At 39.2% G+C, this 26,419-nt stretch overlaps 1 protein-coding gene across 4 annotated transcripts in view; it reads left to right on the top strand.

The window, feature by feature from the left end:
- The window catches only part of znf385b.L (zinc finger protein 385B L homeolog), a 289,009-nt gene that overhangs the window by 75,828 nt on the left and 186,762 nt on the right, over positions 1-26,419 (top strand). The window contains exon 1 of one of the 4 annotated variants that reach the window (XM_041575942.1): positions 14,274-14,774. The exons of the other annotated variants lie outside the window; for them this stretch is intronic. Coding sequence (XP_041431876.1) covers positions 14,750-14,774 — 25 coding nt within the window. The 5' untranslated portion in view covers positions 14,274-14,749. Of the gene's footprint in view, positions 1-14,273; positions 14,775-26,419 lie in introns of those variants that run through there. 4 annotated transcript variants of the gene reach the window in all.

Genomic DNA, 26,419 nt, shown 5'->3' with positions numbered 1-26,419 from the left:
AACTGGAGTTCTGCCCTCACAGGATTAAGAGGATTCTATTAAGATTTTATTAGCTGCTGAAAACAATTCATAATGTTGTGTAAAGTCATGGTGTTTGAGGGAAAGAGATCTGTTTTTATCCTTACAGTGTTACAGTCCCATTTGTGCTTGAGTAGGGCAGAAGTGCATTTCTGATACTTGGCACTGCATCTACTTACTTTCAATTAAAATACAGATATAGATCAGATCAATAGCCCCAATAGATGAGAATAGATTATTAAATATAATACCATAGCCATTGCAATAATTTAATTTGTCAGTAAAATAACATCTACCCATTATCTGAGAGGCTGAAGTCTCTGCTAGTCAAGGAGAACACATTTTAGATTAAAAAAAGTGAAGAGATCCGAAAGGTTAGCTCAGCAGAGCAAACAAACCACTGAATGTTAATGTCTAAAAATCAGAACAATATTAAATAAATATATATTTAATCTTTGTAAAAATTGTGTTGGGTAGTGATGGTTACTTGAAAAGACTTTCCAGGGAGGGTGGAGATAAAGCTCCCCTTCTTTCTGCAAATGGTTCAACCTACAATATCATGGAATGAATTGACCATGTATTATTGTAGTCTATTCTTGCCAGACTACTTGCTCAAAAGAAGTAGGGATGTGTCCACCAGCCACATCAACCAAACCCAGTAGGAAATTATAAGGTTTACCCAAATCAGAACAGGTGTAAAATTACTAAAGATTTATCTCCTGTGGCTGTAGGAGGTCCCATCTAGGTTAGCATTGCCCTCTGGGAAGTAAAAACCTCTTTTGCCCAGGAGTGCCACGTGGGATTCCCTAGTGTATAAGTGGAAGTGGATACCAGGTCTATGCTTCCTTGACCTCTGATCAGTAGAGGAGGGTAGATGCTTGGGCAACAGGCCTCAGTGTGGAGAAAAAACATGGTCCTTGAGGGAGTAAAGCATCTTAGTGCATGTCCAGGAGAATGGCCTCCATGAATGATGACCAGCTAGAGTAAGGACTAGTGTCTGCTATAACAAATCTAGGTGTAGGGTAGCTAGCTGGGCTACAATAAATAATAGTGATGTTAGAACTAATGTGAGCTCTGGGGCTGGACACTTGGTTTGAGTAGTCTGTGAGGTGGCTACTGCTGTATTTATGCTAAGGAACTACCTATAACACAGGAGCACTCTTACTTCACAAATGTGAGGTTTACTTTTAATGATTATGTCCCATTATGATCTACATCCGTAAAGGCATTGTTAGCATTCTTTCCATGGAAAATATTGCTTCCATATTGATTTATAAGAAAATGTATATTTCTATATTTAACAAACATCTATTTCTTTGTAACCATAACATAATAACTGAATAAAAACCATGAAATAAGAGGGTGATTTAGACAAGCTGTGTCTTGTGACAGTGTCTTGAGAGCTTCTGATAACCAACTAAAGGTCTACTGGTAGATCCTGATCTACCTTTTGGGCACCCCTGAAATAACATGTACCAAGTGGAAGTACCTTTTGAAAGACTAAAGGCCCGATTTAAGAATGCTCAAACTTTCATGCCTGAACATTCAGATCCAAAAACCATGCAAGAGTTCCTAAACTCCTACATGGTTTCTCCCTCTGAATACCTCGGCTTCCAGCTGAGTGGGTTCTTTCTCTCCCGAGAGGGTTTGTCCAAGAAATGAAAAACTTGGCACTTAAAACCTGCTTTTTTATTTTTGGTAGGGGAAAAAAACGTTCTTAGAAGGAAGCCGAGGTATTTGAAAGGATAAACCATGTGGGAGTTTAGGAGCTCTTGTGTGGATTTTGGACCTAAATGCTTGAGTGTGCTCACTCATTCTTAAATTAGGCCCAAACTTTCAGCAATAGGGAAAGTAACTTTTATTTGTAAGAACCCTGGGCACGTGTGATGAGCCAGCTTGGACATTTTTCCCTTCAATACAAATGTGAGAGTCAGATAGATTGTTCAAATGATGTGCTGACTGATTTAAAGGAGAAGGAAAGGCTTGCAGCACTTGGGGGTGCCACAGAGCGATCTTCTTCCGTCTTCCTCCTTCTTCATGCAGCTGCGCATGCGCAGTAGAGCGAAAAGCCGAACTTTAACAAAAATGTCGGCTATTACATTCAACTGCGCATGCGTTTGCCCCTGGAAAGTTGAAGAAAGAGAAAGACGGAAGTCACTCCATGGTGCTCACTGGTATAACCCAGAGCAGGTGCAATTTTCTGCTGATAGGAGCACCGGCCTGGGGTTTCAGGTAAGTAACTACAATCACTTGGGGGTGCCTAACATTCTTCTTTAACCCTACTATGTATTACAGTATATGCATCAGGGTGCCCCAGGTACCACGTTATGCCCACATTCTCTGTGGGTATTACAGGTGCATATGCTTGGGCTATGTACCATCAAAAATTCGCCGGCGTCAAAAAAAAGATTTCTGAAAAAACGGGCGTTGGCGTCAAAAAAACGGGCGCCGGCGTCAAAAACAAGACGCCGGCGCCGTTTCGTGAATTTTTCGCCGTTTCCCGAATTTCACGCGAAATTCGCAAATTTTTCGCCGCACATTCGCCCATCACTAGTATGCACCTATATCAGTGCAACACAGGGCACCTCACAATCTTGTACTGCACCAATACTTATTTGCCAATGTATATAAATTACCCCTCTGATTCAAAAATCCCCCATGTACAAGAAACTTTGCAGAGAAAATTCCCCACGGCAGGCTACAGTGTCGGACTGGCCCACCAGGATACCAGGAAAACTCCCGGTGGGCCAAGGGGTCAATGGGCCTCTTGCTTTTAACCATGGCCTATTGGCCTATTTCATGGTCATTCCCTATTTCTTTATGAGAACAAAGAGGCTTACTAATGGAAGACTATAGTATAGTATAGAGAGAAAAGAGACTAGGAGAATAAAGAGTTTGAGTGAGGAGAGGAGGTATAGTAGTTTGGAAAGTGGGCCCTCAACCTAAGGTTTTCTGGTTGGCCCCTGGCATCCCAGTCCGGCACTGGCAGGCTAGTACATAACTGCCCTTTTATCTCATGCCCTAGCAATGTTACCGGAAGGATATCTGGAACAGATTGTGCAGCGTATCCTATTATATCAGCCTTTAGTGTGACCTTGGCTGGTGCATCTATCTATAGGTATCTGATATATGATATATGCTGGCTCAGTTGCATTGCAAAATATAGACGTGGAAGAAAATGTGTTTCATGTAGAGTGAAATCTATAAGTAGGTCACAATAGAGGTCATTATGGCAGCACTGGAGCAGCCAAATAAATCAGATCTTCCTCCTATTCTCCTCTATTGACCTTGCTGGTGCTTTCCAGTGTATCATGAAGCAATTTATCTTTTTATCCCTATAGGCCTTACTTGTCCTATTTTAGCCACCTATGCATAAAAATTATATGTATTGGTTGCTATCACTCAAATTGGCATCTCTTGGACTCTACGGCTCTAGCTGTTCTTTGCACAAAGTATTTTCTCCTAACAGCAACAGGCTTTGGACATCACTAGGTCATGAGTCCCACATAGTCACAGCTGATTACTTGTTACTTCCTGCTTCTGGTCTCTATTACTTAAAGCTCCATTATAGGATGTCTGTTTTTTATTCTGTCCAATAGTACTAACAACCAGGTATGCTGACTGCTCAGGAAACAGATTTGGCTATAAATTCCCAACTCTCAGGGGTCTTCTGATCTTGATCTTCTTTATCTTCTCTGTAGCATTAGTGCAATTGTTGGTTTTGGGTTAAGGGTGAGAAACGCACAGTCTGAGCAGCTTAGTGGCAGGTTTAAGATCAGAAATACAGGTTTCTCCATCCATTTGCTTGTGATTGGTTAAGTCTGTATGCATGCATATGCATAATGAAAAAGTCAAAATTATATTGGTTAATCTATACAGGTTCAGAAAACATTTTATACCATCTTTTCATTGCTTATGTAGGTTGCCATTGACACATTTTATAAGAGGTTGGAAACTTCAACCATAAAGTTTTTTGTGTATGTGTGTGCGTGCATGTGCTTGCCACAAGATGGCAGCAAAATACAAATATAGAGCAGCAAATGATCAAAAGGAGAAGGTTACATTATTGGCTCTGCTGTAAATTCTCTGATGCTATGCCATTATTGAGTGCCTACAGTGAAGTAAAAACAGCCGTTTTGTTCTGACGCTCCTCTATAAGTGAACTGTGTCTTACTGATGTGTCATCTCTGAAGTGTATTCTCAGGGAAAGGCACATCATGCTTCTTTGATAAAAGATGCTGAAAATGGGTCCTTTTCTTTAAATATATTTCTCCCAATCCTCCTGATTCATACAGGCTGAAAACACAAATGTTAAATTAACCCACACACCTTATTTTTTATATTTCCTTGATAAATTCCTTTCCATCCCTCCCCTGACTTTTGCAACCTGCTGGCATCATTGCAGTGGGGTGGAGGACTAGATTATAGGGACAGTCACATATTGCAAAGACAGGACAGCTTCAGTGGCAATGATCACCATTCTGTTATGGCTGCTTTACATCTGGCCTGATACAGCATAGCAAGGTTCATGACACAAGGTTCATAACTCTGAAGTTATGGGGTGAACACAGGTCTGAAATGCAGAGACCTGCAGCAATTTTTTTAAAGTGTGCAGAAAAAATAGTGGACTGCATCAGATAAATGAGCCCCAAAAACTTTCCTGACAGCAGTGTTAGAAATGCAAACAAGTCTTTTTAGAAAACATGTATTTTATCCCGCTATTGTGGGACAGTAGCTCTGGTTCTTAGTGTATGTTAAGAATCCCAGCAGTAAAGCAAGACTAAATCGCTGTTGTGTTAGAAGAAAATAAATGGAAATAGCTATTTTGAGAAGTGATTATGTCTTTCCAGAATGACATTATTTAGGCAGGTACAGCCAACTACCTTTTATTCTGACATTAATAATTTAATGAGAATATCACAGCTTAACTATTTCAGAGCCAACAGTAACTACACAGCAGAACTCAAGAGGAAATTCAGAACTGTAGAATGCACATTCAGTGGTACAATGCCTCTCTTTTGACAGTGCCCTGGATTCTAATGAAGTGGGGGCTCTAAAAAGGTTAAAGTACCTTGAGGGTTTTACTATCTCTCACTTGCTCTCTCTCTCTCGATTTATAAATAAATTTAAAAAAAAACCAAAAAAAAAAAAAAAAAATATATATATATATATATATATATATATATATATATATATATATATATATATATATATATATATTACAGTTCTTTGAATTGTATAATATGAATTTATTTCTTAAAGGCCTCTACATCTTCCCTTGGGTCACATCATTTGCCAATAATTGGTCTGTAATGATGTCCATTTATTGTCAGTGATTATGGGCATTTAGAAAGGCTTTGCGTCTCTTGATGCATGCAGAATTACTTGCTGACATTCTTTGGCTGAGTCACAGTGAATGTTGGTACAGATGGGATCTCAGTGTCATACATAATTACATGCATCACACCTCCTCCTCCTCCTCAGGTCACAATTAGAAGGATCACTGTAGAAATTGTGTTTCCTCTGGAAAGGAATTAAACAAAAGTTTGCTCTGTTTTCACTCATCCATTGGAGCAGAGTTGGCTCTAGAGATGTCATAATAATAAATATAAATTTTTAGTTTGAGAATTTAGATCTCCACTAAGTAAAATGAATGTATTGTTACCCATTGTATAACTCAGAAAATTACTACTTATCACATACCTCCCAACTGTCCCTTTTTCAGAGGGACAGTCCCTCTTTTGACAACCTGCAGTCCCTCATTTGTACTGGAAAGTCCCTATCTTCTCTGCACTGAACAGCCAGAAAAAGAAACAGTTAAATGGCTTTTAGCAGAGAGCACAGAACAGCTAACAGGTGCAAATAAGATACTTTGTAACAATTTTGAGACACAAAAAAAACAATTTAGATAAGGAGAATTATTTTCAAAACTTTCATAACCTGCTAAATTTTGTAAAATGAACATGGTAATTAGGGGGTGTGGCCACATAAAGGGGCATGGTCAAATGTTTTCGCAGGGCTACGTGCAAAACATTTTTTGTCCCTCTTTTTACTTGTTATCATACTGTGTGTGTGTGTATGTATTTTAATAATAGGTGATATATTTTTCATGGAAGAAAAAGGTCAAAAACAGAGAAAACACAAAGCAATAAAATATTTGAGCTCCAGTAGATGAGGGACACAGTAAGAGGGACAGCCAGGCTTGTTTTACACCCCGAGGGCCTACTGCTCCCTGGCACAAAGCAACAAGTAAGCCCCAGTGAAGCTTTCAAAGGGCCCACTATGATAGTCATGGAGGAATGGGAGTCTCACCATTTATGTGGACTCAAGATATTTGATAGTGACCCAGTACAGATACAGTACATAAAAATACTACTGTATTAGTAGCCATTCAGCCACAGTTCCCGCAAAATGAAGTTGTCCCCAAAATCCCATTTGACCTTTGTTTTACATGACATCTATGTAAATAGGCATTTTCTCCAAATCCCACACCAACTGGCTTTCAGTCTAGACACCTCCAGCTTTTCTCCCCCTAGGTGCCCAGCACCGTCGTTTGTTTAAAAGGACCATCATATATTATTTAGGAAACAAGATAAATGTCTGAGAACTGATGCTCTATTAAAATATGTTTCAATGTTCCTCTGTCTTATGTGGTCTTGAAGTTTCTGCTGAAATTGGCCTTTAAGATGTTGGTGGAAGTGGTTTCTTAGATCTGAGATTCTGTTTTGGATATAGGAACACACTGACGCATTAGCCACTCTACTATAGCTCCTGGGGTATCCAGAATAGCAAATCACATTTGTTTCTGTGTCAGAATATTTGGGCTTTCCAAAGCTGAGAACCTCTTCAAGCTATGTATGTTGGATCACCTTAACAAGCCTCTTTAATACAATGTGACATACCTTCAACATAATAAGTTGACCTTAAGTTGTGGTGGAATTTAGTTAACACTGGTGAATTGTCTGAGATTGTCTGATTAAGCTTTAAACATTAAATAACCTTGACATTGGTTTGACTTGTTGCACTAAAAACTCAGGTCACAAAAAAGGAGGTAAATGTTTGATATATAGTGAATAAAGTACCCCCTCTTGTAAAATATAAGGATATTATAAGTTACCGAGGAGTTTCATGACCAAATAAAAACACGAGGCCGAAGGCCGAGTGTTTTTATACAGGTCATGGAACTCCAAGGTAACTTCTAATATCCTCATATTTTACAACTGGGGGTACTTTATTTATTATAATACACACGTTTTAGTGAGTCATGTGACAGAAATGACATCACTACTCACCATTTATAACTGATGACATCAGAACTCACCGTTTATAAGGATATAAGACATTCATGGCTTTTGTGTATTATATATATTTGTGTGTGTGTGTTTTCATCTAATTCTAATTTCATGTCTGTACCTACTGTATTTGTGTTATGGTTATTTTTATGATACATGAATGACTTTCTTGACAACTGGAGATACCTTAACTGTTCCAAAGCCAAGTAGGCTACTTTAAACAGAAAGGTTAGCTTGCTGTGACCATTGACGTGTTCAGTGCCAGCAGGGAGTAAGCCAGTCTCCATAACAGTGGAGCTTTTCTGGTGCCTCCAGGTACTTATGTAATGCAGTGTACCCATATTCAGAAAGGCCATCTGTATGTGCAGGTTGAAATATATCATGAAGGCACCAAAATAATTGAATTAAGCATAAAAATATGGATCTCTTTTGCTGCAATTTGCTGAGAACTGTATTCCAGCAAAATCATTTGCTCAAGTAACCAGCAGCTGAGCAATATTGTTATGGAAGCTTTATGTCCTCTTAAATGTTCTGCTAGCAGCTATGGCCTCTTTTCATGGTGTCTTATTAGCCACTTATTGTCCAAGATGATCACAATATAGCCTGTGGTACATAGTTCAATATATCTATTCAAACAGGACTGTATATTCATTAACCTGTGAGCAACAGAGCTTTTGATGCCTAGACACGTGTGTGTGTCTTATGAAGTATCTCAGCCTTATTATTTTCAACTATAAACCATATTTCATGCTTCCTACCTTCTGAGATAGCCCTCATTATATCCAACTTCCAAGGCTACGGAGGAAAGGAAATGCACAGTCATTTGTTCTGAGAGCAGCAGTAAACAAGTAAATACAGTTGTATGACTTATTGCCTGCACCCAGCTACTGTTTGAAATTAAAATTCCTAGGCAGCAACTCTCTTTAGTACTCTCCAGTAAAGCTTTGATAAGGAGTGTCTCTTAATGGCTGATAAAGCAACGCAACTATAGTAGCAAGAAATCAATTTTATTTTCTGCAACACCAGCTGCTCTGAAGAAACATGCAGAAATATATATTTATTTTTAGGATGGCGCAAGGGATGAAACAGTTCATAGAATGGATTGCTCTTTCTTTGGGGTTCCCCAGCTCGTCAGAGATACACAGATTGGAATCCTTCATTCAAAAAGTGTCAAAGTCGCCATTAGTATAAAGGGGAACCTTCTTCATACTGCCTATACCTATCCACAGGTTGTACATGTAAAAATCTGCCATGTGCTCAGGTTGGCAAAAAAGTGAAAGGGTCAGACTAGGGAAAAAAGTGCAAGACCACAAAGGGGTGCAGTTGCACACGACAAATACACATGGGACCATCAGATTTGTAATCTCACCCCTCTAGCCACCTACAGATGGAGCATCCTTTATCTAGACATTGAGCTTATCATGTCCAACTACATCATGTGTACAGATCATTTTTATATATTTATTTTTATACATTTTCGATTAAATTATGTGCTATCAGAAGCTCTGTATATCCTTTCTCTCTACCAGCATTGTAGGTGCTTAATGATAGTCTATCAATATTACCTACATTTCCAGGTTTAAGATCATGCTCCAAGAAAATGCACTTTTCATGAAGTATCTTTAACCCAGCCATTTAAAACTTTCAGGTGGGACTGTGAACAACCTTTCAGGCTTGTTTTTTTTGAAGTGAATAACAAAAATATTTGTAAACAAGAGGCAGTTTCTAGAATCATAGCGTGATTTCAGATGCAGTTCCTGCAACTGGGATTAAACCAACTCTTATACATTGCCAATAACCCAGACCACATCTAGGCCTTATGTCTTCAGCTGACCAGATGTTTGGCCTGGACAGATTGATATCAATACACATTCTATTCTACCCATAGTAAACATTTTTTTTAAACTTTTGGTTTGCAGAGGTTCTTCTAAAACTTTTGACTGTTAAAACTTGATTTACCTGGTTCTGTGGTTCCTAGAGAATATTAAAAGTCAGATCACATTTGGTCACACTGAATATCTTCTTAGCTTTGTATTAATAAAAAAGTCGCATCTGATATCTTTCTTTCTACTCTTGTTTGCTAACATAAAACTTACTAAATATACCAAAATGGAATAATAATTCACGGAACGGCACTGTGTTGGAATTTTATACCGCCGCAAAAGTTGAAACCTTGATTTATTACAAACCCTGCTTCCAGGTTATCTGCTTTTTAAGGAATTGTTTGTTGTTTTCTTGCAATCACGCTTAGTAGCCAGTCTCAAACACCTTGCAAGGATGTGTGCCGCTTGTGTTTGATTGCTTGATTATTTTCATTGTGTGATTTTAAAGATGATGGATGGGACTATTTTTAGAGTGCCGACAGGAGAAATGTTGTGGTAGATTACACCTCTGGAAAAGCTGTAACTAGGCGTAGTGTCAAGCCATAGGCTACACATTAAATCTAAATATTTGGCTTGAAACAAAGTGCCATTGATAATTAGAAAATATCACCGTGAGGAGATTGTGCCATGATGTGCTCATTCCTGTTAACGGGGAACTCATTGTCTGTGTGATGTACCTAGATAAACATTGTGTTTGTTAACAATCCATTATCAACTGCTCAATGGGAGACAGGGGGCGAAGAGCCCTTCAAAGCCTATTATGTTGGGCAATTTCTTGCTATCTATCTATCCATATACACAAAGTACAACACTCACCAGGAGTAGTTGTAGTTTTTATCAGTAAATTGTTTCAGTCACTCCTGTGACTTCAAGGACAGACCAAATATAATGCTCTCTCTCTCTTAAAGGCAACTGTTGGGCAACAAAAATTATCCCCAACCAAAGGTGTGGTCTAATAGAGCCCATACTCCTGTTGAGGGTAACAGTAGCACGGGGAGGGAGCACCCGGTGCGAGCAGCCATGTCTTACATAGTGCCCAGCTATAATGCACTTCTGACGTTACGCGCATCTGCATAATGAGCAAGTCGCAGCATTCGCTTATTATGTGCATGCATGTGCTTTGATAAACGGCCAGGAACAGGCCCAGGGTCGGACTGGGGGTCTCGGGGCCCACCGGGCCACTTCCCCAGGGGCCCCCACCGGCCCCCCTGCCACTCCAGCGCGCCACATTTCATCTGTATGTATGCGCGCTGCGCCGACTTTGTGCGCATGCATGCACACGGCTTTGTGCTCAGGCAAGTGTCGCCACGTTTGTGCGCACACGCAAATTGTTTTTTTCCGCAACCCCCGACAAAGGGAGGCCGCGCCATTAAGACGATCTGGAGGATCTGGGCTGGCGGTGCCCACAAGAGGCCAGGGCCCACCGGGATTTTTCCCAGTGTCCCACAGGCCCAGTCCAACTCTGAACAGGCTAGAAACGTTGCACTTGTCACAAATCAAAAGCCATGTGTTTTCAACTAAAGGCTTTTTAACTACATTCTTCAGCGGTGCTGTGTTGAATAATAGAACATGCGTGTGCCCCAACACAACCGCTCGTACAGGGAGCTTTCTCCCCGCGCAGTTGGCCTATAGTTGGCAGAATTTTTTTTAAGAAGAATTTCACTGGCACACAGGAGTTGCGGTAGCAGGGCAAGCCCTTGCAATTTTATTATGCAGTTGTGCAACGTTTCGGGACACGCCCCTTTGTCAAGCATGTCATGCCCTGCTACCGCAACTCCTGTGTGCCAGTGAAATTCTTCTTACCCGTATTGTGAGGTGGCCGATTCCTCTATCGCTGGGCACCAGGATAAGAATCTTTGGGTTTGTGTGGTGTGCGGCTTCTCCAAAGCTCTTCCAGAATTTTTTTCAAAAAAAGTCTACTGTTACCCCCAACCGGAGCGCGGGCTCTGTTAACACGCACCTGTTGTTGGGATATTATTTTTGTAGGTGCCCTTTAAGGTGGCCATACATTATAAGATCTGATTGTCACCAAACGAGCAGATCTTTCCCCTGATATGCTGACCCAAGGTGGCTGATATAAGAATAATCTGATTATTTGGCCCTAGGACTGATGCGGCCCTCGATTCAACCTTAAAATTAAGGTTGGAGGGGCCCATACAGGGGCAGATAACCTGCCAACTCATTCTAAAGAACTATATATATATATATATATATATATATATATATATATATATATATATATATATATATATATAGTCTGCACCATAGGAAAGTTATAATATTTACCCATAACCATATATATACTATACCATATATATATATATATATTTATTTTTTTATATTTCTTTTAGCGAGAGAGTGTTATACACTGGTTAGCATTAAAACAGTATGTTATTTTCTGTTGTTAAGGGTAGGGACACACTGGACGATTTGTCGCCAACGTTTTTAAAAAGCAAATCGTGGCGACATATCGCTCGTTTTGTCTCTGAACAAAAACAAATGAAAGACGCCAGCTCCTGTGCCCACAGCGCGTTTGTGAATCGCCTGTAGCTCCAAAACGCACTGAGACCCTTTTCCGAGCGATTTATCAGAAATAGCATGTACTTAGAAAAGCACTGAAATCTCCTAGACACGCACACACATACAGATAAGTAGCAGCAATTGTATTCAAATTACAATGCGAACGCAATGACGCAAGAACGCAAGCACGTAAAGATGCCAGGTTACAGCGGGAAGCTCAAACCGTTTCCGGTTTCGGTGGAGCACGTACCGCACAGAGTAATGGGATACAAATCGCTCTGTGCCAATAGTCGCTGTGAATCGTCTCTTCAAAAAAGACGATCGTTTTGTCGCCGCAATTTACTTTTTTAAAACGTTGGCGACAAATCGTCCAGTGTGTCCTTACCCTAAGAGCTCTTAGCGCACTGATCCTGAGCAGGACAGGTGAAAACAGTGGGGTATATAATTATCAAAGAGTGAAGTTAAAGATCACCACAGTCTGCTAGAGTGAAATTCCGCCACTCTCCATTCATTTCTATGGGATTTTGAAAGGCTTATTTATCAAAAGATGAACTTTCATTTTCAACCATAGATAAATACTCTTTTAAAAATCCCATAGAAATGAATGGAGAGTGGTGGAATTTCACTCTAGAGGACTGTGGCGATCTCTAACTTCACTCGTTGATAAATATACCCCAGTGCGTGGGACAGTAAACAGGCACTTATAGATCAGGATTTTGGAGCTCTGGCCTATCATTGGCTTCAATGGGCAAGCAGTTCCAAGGTGGGTATTTTTGCATAATGTGATCCAGACAGGACATACTATAAGAAAAAAATTGAACATTCGAAAATCTTATGGAAGGAAAACAATTTAAGATTTGGCAACATCAAAATGTGAGAGGCCATTTACAATCACATGAGCAAGTTTTGACACAACCACCTTAATGGATTTTACAGCATGTGTTCTGCATTGCGCCCATTTCAGAGCACCCACAATTGAGGGCACAATCATTAATGAGTCTTATAGGGTTCATCTAAATATTGTATAAAGAACATGTATGAATCCCAAATTGCTGAAAGATCTATTTTATATTTAGAGATGGCAGTGCCTTCATTCTACTGCACAAAACTTGTATTCCTGTGGGATCCTAAAAGCACACCTGCTGATTGCATTGTTTTCCTACTCAGAATTAAATGTTCTAAGGGCATTACCTAGGTCAAGGAAATGGTGTAAGAGTATCCTGTACTAATAAAGTAATAAGTCTGTGCAATAAACTCCTTTACAAAGTCTTGGTTGCAGGTTGGAGGCTGCTTGAGTTTGTGTTTACGGCTGATTCATTCCCATGTGGTTTGTATGGACGTTACATGTAGGAAAAGGAAATTTCTGTACTTATAATTGGACTGTGGAAGTGACACAAGATAAAAAAGCGAACCTGTGATCTTTTTATATCAACAGAGGAATTATAAGTACAATATTTTTCAGGTTGATGTGTTTAGCACCTAAGTGCACCTACTCATCACCCAACTGTGCATAGGGACTAAAGTAAATACGATTCATTCTTTTCCATATCCCAAGCAGCACTTGGCAAATGAGTGGCATGGTGGTTAGCTTTGCTTTTTCATGCTGGGGTCCTGGGTTTGTTGATGACAAGGCCACTTTCCGTTCTGCTTTTGTTTACAAAGACATTAAACCTTTCTGGAGTGTGTGGGTGTTCTAGAAAGTAAAAACAATTAAAACACTGAATACATGGGCAGGAAAGTAATTGAGAACACCAGGAGGCTTATTTGTATTTTCATAGTAAAGCAACTCTATAAACAGCTGCAATTGTTTGTTGACAGAGATCCACTAAACATGTATACAGTATTTATCAGCATGCCAGCGACCCTTGCATATTGGTTTGTGTGCAGCCATTATTTCAGAGAGCCCCTACTTAAATAACAATAAATACATAAGTTATCACCCCTCATTGTGGCAGTGCTTCTAAAGGAACCATAGCAAAATGTTTCTCTCCTGCAGAATCAAATGTAATATTTTGTTTGTCTCGGACATTGCATTGCTATAGCAAGCAGCGAATAAGATTCCCATTCAGCAAGTATCAACATGATCTCTAGACTTTCACACCTTCCTTATCTTCTGAAGTAAGAGTATGGTTTGTCTCCTCGGCACTGAATCAGAGCAGGTAGCATTAGCACACTACAAATGTGATGGATAATAAACTCATCTGTCTCTCGCTCTGATCTGTTCTACTTCCAAAATAGACACAGAATATATAGCATACGTTAAAGATCCTCTGTAATGCTTTAATCTTTTATGCTTTGCGTGCGTATTATAATTTATGGCCCTCTAGTTGCTTACTCTCAATATTCTTAGCTTTCAGCTTGCTAAGGATGCTGGGAGTTGTAGTGTAAAACCTCTGGAATGCTGAACTACTGCGTTAAAGGATTAAAGGAAGGGTTTTTTTTTCTCTGATTCCAAACAATTGCTCATCACCGCACAGAATACTGATTATCCTCTGCCTCTCCAGTCCATTATTTAAGGGAACGGGCTATTTTTAAGTGCACAGTTGATAAAGATGACTCTTTCATTCTGCACGGTTCAGGGCTGATTTGGTGGAACCTTTTATAATCACATGCCTTTCTGCAGCTTGCCTGAATTTGATCACAGTAGCTGATTTCATGCATTGATAATGAAGCCTTTAGGTTGCTTTTTTTGTCTGCATAATTTCACATCAGGCGTCTGGTGTGACACAGTTCTATGTTTCAGTCCCTGCATAAAGACACAGCTCTGTAATTGCTTTGCTTTCTTTACAAATGACTCAGTACGCGTTTCTTCTCCCTTAAAAATGTTGCCAGCGTGTAAAGGATTTTCAATGAGCAGTGAGATGAACCAGCATCTCAGAGGGTTGTGACTGCATTGATTTGAAACTGCTCAGACACGGAGATGGTCGGTGCCAGAGCATAGTTCTTTAGATTATACTCTTCACCTACTGGAAGTTCCCTCTGTCCAACTTGGTCGCTGTTTGCTGCTACCTAAGCATAGACTTATTCATTGCTAAAATGTGGAGTGGATTTTCCCGTCGAGGTAAGCTTTGTGCTTTGTGCTATATATGTGAATGTTATATGTATACAGTATATATGTGTGTTTGCCTGTCTATGTGTATTGGCAACCTGAGATGAGGCTACAAGGCAACTTGGGAATTTCTCACATTGTTATGCTTATATTTTGGCACCGCTGTAATAGATAAATACCGTAATGAGTTCCCTGTATTTCTCCTCCTAAACATTTTCCCTATAGCTGGTTGGTATTGTCATCCGATTATCCACTGAGACCTGGAAGATTAATGTGGGGGATTAAAGCTGAATAGAACTGGATGATCCAAAAACAGAATGCAAGAACACAAGCTCCGTGGGTGATTCAGGGTGGTCAGCCCAGATCCCCTCTGTACCTGTATAGGAGAAAGGACAGGGAGAAGGAGGACTAAACTGTATATTCACAGCTGTATGCTGTGCAAGTCTGATAGAAAGTGCAGGGTGCTATATTTTTGTATCCTTGGCACAATGTTTTGTGCTGTAAGATGTAGATTTTTCATTAATACTTTCTCTGGTTCTTTAGAATAAAAAAAGATCAGCAACTTGCAGCTCATCGTCCACTGCTGTCCTACCCCCCCCCCCAGTCCATAGAACTGTAGTTCTGCAGCCCCTGAAAAGCCACAGGTTGTTTTAGTTCAAACAGGTTAGTATGCACCTGTTTCCCATTGCAAAACTCTGAGAATTGGAGTTGAAAGTTATCATCAACTTAGTTATTTATAATATATTTTTATTTTTACAAATCTTTAATATTGCAGTATGTATTAATATTCTATTTAGAGGCCAAAATACACTTTTTTAATGGCAGTGAATGCTTTATTGTTTTCCCATAAATGGTCATTTGGTAAATGGTAAGGGTTATGGAAGTTAGCTCATAGTACAAGTTGATCCAGGGACTTGTCCGAGTGCCATTATGGAGTCAGGAAGAATTTTTAAATGTTTTTGTTTTGCCTTCCTCTGGGTCAACTAGCAGTTAGGCAGGTTAAAATAGTTAAAAGGTTGAACTTGATGGACGTGTGTCTTTTTTCAAACTAATTTACTATGTAATGTAATCCTGCATAGACTTGCACATTCTTTTGGATGATGCCATACTGCTTGTACTACCAAGGTAAAATTATGTTATTTTTTATGAATCAACCACAGTGAGACAAATTTTGAAGAAAAATGTGAGCATCTGGCATCAGATACTGAGGTAATTATGCAAGGAAAGCCAACCATGTCCTAAATAGAAGGGTAAGGCAACAATCATAGCACATTTAAATCAGTTGAGTTGGGGAGATGCAGGTATGAAGCATCTGGCATGTGCCTAGAGTATAACTCCACCCCCAAAATCAGAACTTCTGGTCATTTCCCCCCTAAATGTTTTCTTCATATTTCTTTAGTTAACAGGCATCTGTATAAGAGCACCAGTCAGCTAAACAGTGGAGAAGTCACTTATTAAATATGACCGATGATTTGAGCATTTGCCACCCACATCTGTAGAGCTTGGCTATGCCGGCTGTATGTGTGAAGCAAACCAATTGTGCTAGCCAATCTGTCAAGTCCCAGGGCCGCTATCTTGCTCCAAGCCTCTGTGTGCTTTTGAAGGCATGAAATTAGTTTTATACAGAGCACATGGTTTCTCATTAAATGCTTTTTTTTTTTCATTTATGGCAATGGTCAATCCGCAGTTCAGTGACAGAATTTCTGTCCCCTGTTAGATCCAAGGGACGTCTTCAAGCTGACACTTTGCATTGTACATTTGTGCACTGAAAACAATTGCTAATTTTTAGGAAAAGCATTTACATTTTGAAAGGGTTTTAGTCATTTGCCTGGAGACGAGTAATGAAATGGCTGAATTTTCCTTTCTCTTGCAGTTTGGTCATGCTTTAAGGTCTTTATTTGGCTTTATTCTGACCACAGTTGAGATTCTTTTTGAATCTCACTACTGCGATATTTTCAGCTTTTACCATGGTTAATAAGCAAAGGGATCAAGGTAAAACGATAAGGAAACACTTCTACAATAGTTTTAAAATGTGTCTTTTTGCAAAAACTAGACATATTTGGTAATAGGAAATGCTCCCTGGCACTGATTAGGCATGCATTCCGGTAATAAATTATGGGGATGGCCATAGGCTTTGTATTATTTTCTATCTACTCCAAAGATGTTACCTACAATTCTATTATTGTATTACTTTCAATGTACTCCAAAGATGTTACCTACAATTTCCAGCATCACAAACCTTATTTTTGGATTTTATGTTCTTATGGATTTATTTTCTAACAGGTGCTGGTGCCCATGTTAGCCATTAGCACTTGGTTTTGATCCATCTACTAAACGTGAACGTACCATGTAACATATATAAAGTATAATAATAATACGTTTGAAAGTAAAACCATCATTTTCATTGCTCATTGGTCAGCTCCCTAATCCCATAAAAATGCTGTTTAAAATGTGTGCAAAAGATATACTAGACATGCATGTATAAGCTTCTTATAGGGCAATGCAAAAAGCATAAAGGATGCTGGATATGAAGGGACACAGTTCATATACTTGGTGTCCAACCTATGATCCTCCATGAGCTGGAAAAACTAGAGTTCCTGACAACCCTCAGAGCAATGTGATTTGTTCATTCATCCAAGTTCATCCAGAGCTGGTGGTCACAGGATGGTAGAGTATTTTCACCCTATTGTCATTAGTATATGTAGATCAGTGACCAGACTTAAAACATATTTAATGTGAATATGAATATGACATAGAAAGGTAAGGCATTAGATTATGCATTCAAAGACAGTTTGTTATGTGCTGCCTTTATAGAATTTAATCAGCAATTAGCTTTAAACATGCTCTACATATTAGAAAATGAAAGCAAAGATCTGATTTGCTGCCTTAGGTAACTTCACTGGGGCAATTCAGCAACAATGCTTGTAAATCAGCAAGAAACACATTGAGTTATCTCATGTTATCTTATTATCTCATTTGTACTTTATATTGGACACCCCCAAATGTTGGGATTTGTTTTCCATGGCTGACCATACACCATTGCTAAGTAAATACCGGGGTTCTGTGAAAAAAAGTTACAAAAGGGGATTTTTTTTGCATTCTTGCTTCTTTCAGGTGTCTATGGGAAAATATTGTTTGGGACAGAATATATTTTTGTAGAATGCCTAAAAATAAATAAAGAATTACAATGAAAGGAAAAGTGAATATTTGCCTCCATTTTCCTTAAATAGAGGTTACATACCGTATGTAGTTCAAACTGTAATTAGAGGGATCTTGCTTGCCAGATCTGAGCATCGTTCCACTGTCAAAGTAGCTCTGTTGTAACTTCTAACAAGCTCAACTAGTTAATATGAAAGCTTCCCCTGCAATCAAAAATATAGACCCTGGTTATAATTACATATGATTATATCAAAATAGCTTGCATGTAAACACAATGATTCTAAGGAACAGCCAGAACAATATGTTATTTATGTCATTAAAAAGTAAAATCAAGCTATACAATGTAGTCTCAACATCCCAGCCTCATTTTGCAGTCTGCTGGCATTATATTATCTGGTCAGTGTGTATCTAAAGATTTTTGTATTTGAATAATTCCTTGGAATCCCAGTGATAGCACTTTAGAGTGGAATGATGTAAAAGGTTAACATTAATATGAGTCAAATCTTCTGCTGTATTTTGGATTTGATGTACCAGATTCCTAACATATTTAGGCTTAGTTGTAGCCTTTGCCTAGTCCAAGTTGTCTAGATGAGTGGCTTGAGTAATAAACTGATACTTTCTGTAAAGACATCATCTAGGTCCCATAAGAGTATTAAATGTTGATGGTTTTCAAGAAGCTTCATTACTATGACACTGCTGAGAGTACTCCTGCAGTTTGCATCAGATAGTCTTCTCCTCCAGCCTAATCTTAAATGAGTTAAACACCATTGGGTCCTGTTTTCTCTGTATCCAAGCTAACTTTCGACACCTCTACCTGCTGTGTTTTTGAAAGCATAATCTGCCCAACATTGTTTTAATCATGATATGTATTCCCTAATTGTAGCATCTAATGAATGGGACATCTTATCTCTACTGTAAATGTTTTTGTACCCTATACTGTTAGCTGTTATTTACCCAACCATGCTAATCTGTTTCAGCCTTTAAATATCATCTCGCTGCCCCTACTAGTAAACTTGACTTCCTCTGTTGTCAAATGTATAACTTCATTTTCTGTGTAACAGAAAGAGCAAGCATACAGCAATACCATGAACTTGGATATCATAGTGTCATTGGCCTGAACCTGTTGAGAAATAACCGTCCCTTGCTTCTTTATACGGAATTATAGCCGTTCTGTATCTACTGCTGTCTTTGGCATTACTTTATCCACCTCCATTTGAAGGTAAACCATAGCTTTTGTTAGCAGATTGCTTATCTCTGAGCTGTACAGCATTCACCTATCTTAGGTTTTTCTCCCCTGGGACACTCTCTATAATATTCAGTATTTTTAAATATTTTGGGATAGCATGGAAACATGTATGCATGGCACTGACAGTTCCCATCTGTGGGTTGCCAGTGGGTTAATTAGCTAAATGCAGCTAATAATAATAATGCCATTGGCAGAGTTACTGAATTGGTAACCCCTGGGGGCTTGTTCATGCTGCCAGAGGGTCATAAAATCCAGATCAGCCCAAGACAAACAAGAACCTAGTAAATCAGGGCAAATGACTAGACCAGCACCAGCTAAAGGAGAGTTTAATTCTACTTATTCTGCTCTGATGGCCTTTGTGAAGAGCAAAGCCACAACTGACACAGACTGAGCTGGAGTTACCAATAACTCTGGGGTTTCTATGAAAATGAAGAAAATCTTAACAAAATGTGAAAACATCAGCAAAAGAGTCAATGCTTCACACTGAAATGAACAGAGATAATGTGCCTGCTGTGTTTCCATTAGGTCGAACACAAGCACAAAGTTAATACTTTGTCTTATTTAAAAAGATGTCATGATTCAGCAATGCACCTTTATTTGGAGCAAAACGAAGTACTCCAGCACACGCATTCTGCTTAAGGGTTACTACCCGTGTTTAATGTCAAGCCAAAAAAGGTTACAACCTTTATTTGGTGCAAAATAAACCATCATTGTGCATTTACTGAATATTTAATGTTTTATTGTTGATATTTAGAAAAAATAGCATTAAAAACAATACTTGTAATTTGGCCACAGGCAAGCTCCAGAATCTGAATGATGTTTTCTGCATATATTTGATGGCTCCAATGTACAAATGGGAAGATTATTTTCCCTCATCTTTTAAACTGGTTAGCTTTTTGTTGCCATAATTGCTGTTAAGTTTCCCAATGGTGCTTGATATATACACTTAAGTGGACTTGATAGTAATAGTCACCACACCACTTTTATTACAATGAACTATTCTTCATTACAGTAGAAGGTAGTTATTTAACCAGTGCATGTTAAACCAAATATGACAAATACTGGCTTGGTAAAGGGCTGGTATAGCCCGTAACGTTGCCGTTGTCGCACAAATAAAAAGTTTTGATCAAAGATCGTAGTTCTGCTGCAGTTGTTCATTTCATGTGAGAGAACCTGTGCAGAGAGGAGTACAGCTTGCACCCGAGGCTTCAAACAGCGAGAAGTGTGAGTGTGGCACCTTATTGTGACTTTGTACCAAATATGACAAACATGGCACTTATCAGACTATAATGTATCATAAAGTGGGAAACTTACTGATTGCTGGATCCCATCTGAAAGCTTTCTTGGGCAAGGCAGGTTAAATAGGGTGTACAGCTAAATATAAAATAAATATCATTCTAAGGAATGTTCCAATGTACATTAATTGCAAATATTCAGTCATTTAAAAGTTGTTTGTAAATGTATTTGCTATGTAAAGTAGTAGCTGCCTGTCCCTTGCTAGCCTCTCCACTGTTCATTATGACTGCACGTAACACTGAAGCAATGTTGCAGTAATCAGCCACAACACCATCTTCTACGTTGCCTTGCATAAATAACTAATTCTTATTTTTTACAGATCTGTTAATAACCAAACATTCAAGTCAGGTCTAGGCTGGGATTCAAAAGAGGCCCTGGCATTTCAAGTACAGATATGGGATCCGTTATCTGGCAACCCATTATCCAGAAAGCTCTGAATTATGGAAAGGCCATCTCCCATAGACTCAATTTTATCCAAATTCTATTAAAATGATTTCCTTTTTCTCTGTAAAAACAAAACAGTACATTGTACTTGATCCAAACTAAGATCTAATTAATCCGAATTGAAGGCAAACCCAGCCTATTAGGGTTTATTTAGGGGTTATTTATTAAGGTTCGAGTTGTGTTTTCCATAACAATTTGCATTTTTTTGGGTGAAATTCACATTTTCGTGGTTAAAAAAAACTCAATTTTTTTTATTATACCTGTAAATGGTATGAAAATCCAAATTATGAAAAGATTTATTATTCAGAAAATCCAAGGTCCCACACATTCTGGTTAACAGGTCCCATACCTGTACACAGAGGCCCAAATAGTCTCCCAACAGCCCAATATATTGTAACTGTCTATGGCAATTTACAGCAGCCCTCTGACATTAGCCAGAATATACAGATTCCCAGTCTGGGTCTGATTCAAGGCATTTAGGGGACTGGAGTTTTGGCCTGAGTAGAACTGACTTCTGCAACATTATCATGCTATATATAAACATACTGCTGTCGAGCAGAGTATCCTATGCCACTATGCACCTACCAGGGCCAGAACTTATGTCTAAAATATTGCCAATCCCCAGTGAATATAGGATTGCTTATCATTAAAGTACATGTATCAAAAGACTCAATGCACAATGAAGTGTAGTACTAAAACCAAGTCTGACTTGAGACATTCACCTTTCAAACTGAAGATAATGTTGGCATGCATCTACTTGTTTCTACTACAGCAACAATCTGTACAGCTTATACAATAGCATAATAATAATAACTGAGCTACATAAGTGTTTGCTCTTATGTTTGCAGCACATCAAACCTTCAGACTGTCTCTCGAAGGCTTTGCCAAACCAATAATCTCAAACTATAGAGCCCTGCCACATCTCCACTAATCTCCCTGCCAAAATTGCACAGAGTGCTTAGTGATAAATAATGGAAGGCTGCAAGCTGAGCATCAAGTATATGAATTATTGTACATTTGTTCTATAGCGTTTATGCTTAGGATAGAATCAGTTGTTGTAGGAGCAGTCTGCATGGTATTTCAATTTCCGAAGTAAAAATGTAGAAGCTCTACAATGTTTTGAAGACCATCTTTAGAATATCTATTACAGTGTTTGTCATGCTCATCTCTCTGCAGTGTTTCAGGACAGCACAACTAAAACTATCCATGTGTTCTTAGTAGCAGTGAATGTGATTCTCACTCTTGGTCTTTGTTGCTTCCAGTGTTGGTTGCAAAGGAAGCCCCAGGTTGCCAACATTGTAAAGACCTCAGCAACAGCAGCATGACTTTGCTTGAGATGTGCATGATGTGCTTTGTCTCCTCCTAGTTGGTTTTACATAATCTGCCCGCTGCTTTGCTTTCATATTTGCCCACCACAGCTGAGCCTTGCTGCCCCAGGAACAGGATGCATGGGCCTTATTAACAGACTTTCATTATTAATAAAAGAAAAAAAGGCCAAACACTAGGAGGGTTATTTACTAAACTCCGAATGCAAAAATCACGAAAAATTTGTGATTTTTTTTTGTTGTTGTTAAAATCTGACTTTTAAAAAGTCGCAAATTTTTCTGAATTTATTAGACCCCGAGGATGGAAAAGTCAGAATCTGAAAATCCGGCATCTCAGACCTGTCGACATTGCATATAAGTCAATGGGAGAAGTCCCAATGATTTTTTGATGTGCGCTGGGTTTCGTGCAATACCCCGAAGTTTTCAGAAATTTTGTGTGAAAATTCCAAAAAAACTTGAAAATTGGATGGAAAAATCTGAAAAAACTTGAAGAACTGATTTTTATTCCTGCAAAGCAAATTTTCGGGAAAATGGAATAATAAATAAGCGCAAAAAAACCACAGCAGATTTTGTAGCAGAAAATATTGAGATAAATTCAGACTTTGATAAATAACCCCCAAGTGTGACCTAAACTTTAGCCAAGAGTCTACAGTACCCATTGCATAATTTGGCAATACCAAATAGTAAAGGTTGTGCCAAATAATATCTTCCCAAATCTATAATGCCATTTTGGTGTAAAATAACACTTCATTGAGCACAACACATACACATCATATACATCAGCCACCCTGAAAATGTGCCAGCCAAGGCAAATACCTCGGTTGCGTTTTCACAAATCTTGTCCTAGTTTTGTTAAAAACCTTCTAGAGGACATAAGATAACTTGGAACAAAAACAAAATAGTGTCTGCATTTCATGGGGAGACAACAAACCCTATTTTGTAAGATAAATAAATATAAATGTAGATGTTACATATGTTAGTACAGGACAAGTTCACCAGATAAATATTATGTGTAGCTATTGGCTGATATGTGGAGATTCTTGTTGTTGTTGTGCTTGAATAAAACTTCACCAAGCACATAAATAACGCTGCATATCATTTAGGTTCCTGTCGTTCAAAAATCGGTAGTGTTAGCTGTTTATTCAGTGGTGTATGACAATGATCCATTCCCATGAGTGGCTTCGGCAACAAGCTTATTGCCTGCTATTCCCCAAATAGACCCTCTTTATGTTGAATCATTGCAATCCTGCACAGGAAGTACATGTATAAATATACGATCATCATTTTTCTTTTTAAGGACTATACATGCCTTATTTATTGATGGTTTTAGCTCCATTTTTGTGTTCTCCAAAGGGTATATGCATAAAAAATTTAATTCTCTGCATATTTGCAGCTTTGCTAATAAGTGAGTTTTCCACAAAAAAACATGACATTCTATCGAATAAATGCTTGGCTTAATAAAGTCTAAGAAAATGCAATCAGTATAGCAATGTGGGCATGAATTAAACACTTAGCAGCTGCTACGGAACCCAGAAACTGTAGCAACCACTTATGACATTGGAAGAAAGTTTGTGAATTTTATAGTTTTCCACTGCGGGGTGAGTATATATAAAAAAGTAATGTTTGCTCCAAAAATTACGACACCTTCAAGTACTTCTTAAAAGTGCAATAACATTTGAGGAAGAATATTGTGAAATGCAAATTTGTATTCTCATTGGTGCAAAATTGTTTTTTCTTTGCAACTTTTATTACATCCCCCATAAGAGTTTAAAATACTAAGGAAATAAAAGTTTGCATGGTTGGACCAAAATGCTTTTCTCCTAAAGCTGTTTATGGGCCTGCCCATCAATACAATATTTTTGGAATGATGTACTGTATTTATTTACTGTAAAGCTATCTTACAAATCAACATATGATCTACCCCCACATGGTAAATATTTGGAAACTTTAAAAAAGTGATCTTGAATGTATGCACCCCATCATTGGAATTGGTGAGACCAAAATCCAATTTTGTATACCGTATAGATTGGCTAGAGACCATTCTTAATAGACAACCCCCAGGCTGCAAATTATATCAAAACCTATATAAAACATGTCCACACTATCTTATGTATTTAGATTTATCTCATCCACTACTTACTAGGAGCTACTTAAGATATAGTGACTAGAGAACTACAAAATTGGTAGTTGTCCTGGATTTTCAGTAAATTGTGTTGGACAATAGGGGAGCGAGTGGGCTGGCTGAGGGAAGGACGATATCTCCTAGTATTATTAAGTACTCTGTCGACACATGTTATGACTTTTGTGTTGGGGGAAGAAAGTGTACAGACCAACCCCATCTTTATTGTACAAGATTGTATCCACAAGTGCAATCACATGTCCATCTTGATGTCTATGTATGTCACGGCCGGCACCCAATACCAGAACAAATGCCAAGGACCCTGGTCTCGGCTCGGCTTCACCAGTAGTGTGACCACCTTTGGGCTTCGGGAGGAGCCCTCAGCTTAATTGGGTGCCACCTGGACTTAACTAAGGGTACAAGGCGAGGAGTTCTGGCAGGCAAAGGGGCATGACCGGATAGCAAGAGTCTTTGGGCAGAAGGTCAAGGACAAGGCGTCTGGTGGAAACTGAACAGACCGGATCAGGACAGGCAGATAACAGACAGACTGGATAAGACAGAAGGATGGTCAGACAGGCTGGGTCGAGGCAGGCGGATATCAGAATCGTCAAACAGGCAAAGGGTCAAACCGGGTGATCAAGCAAGGGGTTAAGCAGGAAGAGTTGTCATAGGCAGACAAGGGTCAGGATACAGAATGCAGAGTAGTCAGGAACAGGCTGGGTCAAACACGGATAATCAGTCAGGATAGCAAATTCAGAAACAGGTAGCAAAAGCTCAGGAAACCACAGGATATGATCCTATAACGGGCACTGGCTACAGGTCTGAATGGGCCTTAAATAGGGAACCAATTGGCGCCAAAACGTGCGCAATTTCGCGCCGTTGCGCGCTGGCACAATCACGCCAGCGCGACTGCGCCTTTAAGAGGCGCGCAGGAGTGCCGCGCACGCCCTAGTAACCAAGATGGCGCCGGCAAGGGCAGGATAGGAGCGGCGCAGCGGGCGTCAACGCCAAGGACGTGGCGTGGACCCCGCTGCCCACTAGACCACCAGGGTAAGTTTCTTACAATGTATCATCGTATTGTGGTGCAAATAAAGACATACTGAAAAATAATACTATAATATATAATAATAATTCTCTTGAACTGGAGCGGTGAAAGGTTTTTAACTTTGCTCATCAAGTCCACTTACTTTAGACTTGGTCCTAGATAAGCGGGAAGCAGTTTATTCCAGGGTTTGATCCAAGTTGATACCACATTAGATCAACTTGTACTCTCTCAATTATCACATGACGTAGTAGCACTTATCTAGTGGCAATGTTAATCCACCTATGGAATAAACTGCACCTTCTGGGGGGTTTTGGTGTTCCATTACAGAGGAGAACAAGCTCTCATTCCCTTTCCATATTTACAGCCTTTCCAACCCCTTTGGTTCCAAACTGACATGAGGAAAATGGGCTCATTCAGAACCAGAGCTTACATTTGCCCCTTGCAGAAATGCCTAGCAATCAGTCATTTGCTTTAATTATTCTAACTATGCCAGTCACACTAACTGCTAATTTATAGCTAAAGCAACAGGGCACATTTACACAGTGTTAATATGTAAGAGAGAATATTCTTCTAATGGACAATTTGATGCTTGTGGGTCACTCTTGCCCAGTAATGCAATGGTCAAAACAAACACAGTCACATTTTAATCTGAAACATTCTGTTAGATGACAAAAGACGACACTGGTTGTATGTGCCAGACAGGCATGTAAAGGGTTGTGAGTAGGTGGCATTTCAGGAGCTGAATATGTAGCCTCTTCTATTTTGCATAGATTTGTCCTCTGCTACAGATCTTGTAGAATGCTTATCACTTGTTAATTACAGAGCAGGCAAAGCGTGACAGCTTAGATTGCTGAGACTCTCACAAACACTCCCATCAACGTGTCCTTCAACAACTGTGCTGTCATAGAGGATCAAGAGCTGTTGATGCCTTCACATTTAGATCCTAAGCCTAGAAGACACTTGATGCAAAATTATAACAGCATTGCACACTGCATGGAGACATCACAGTGTCTGTCATTCCTG

This window comes from Xenopus laevis, chromosome 9_10L (assembly GCF_017654675.1).
Source record: "Xenopus laevis strain J_2021 chromosome 9_10L, Xenopus_laevis_v10.1, whole genome shotgun sequence".
NCBI lineage: Eukaryota > Metazoa > Chordata > Amphibia > Anura > Pipidae > Xenopus > Xenopus laevis.
Note: the sequence above shows the minus strand (reverse complement) of the source record. Positions and strands in the feature narration are given on the sequence as shown.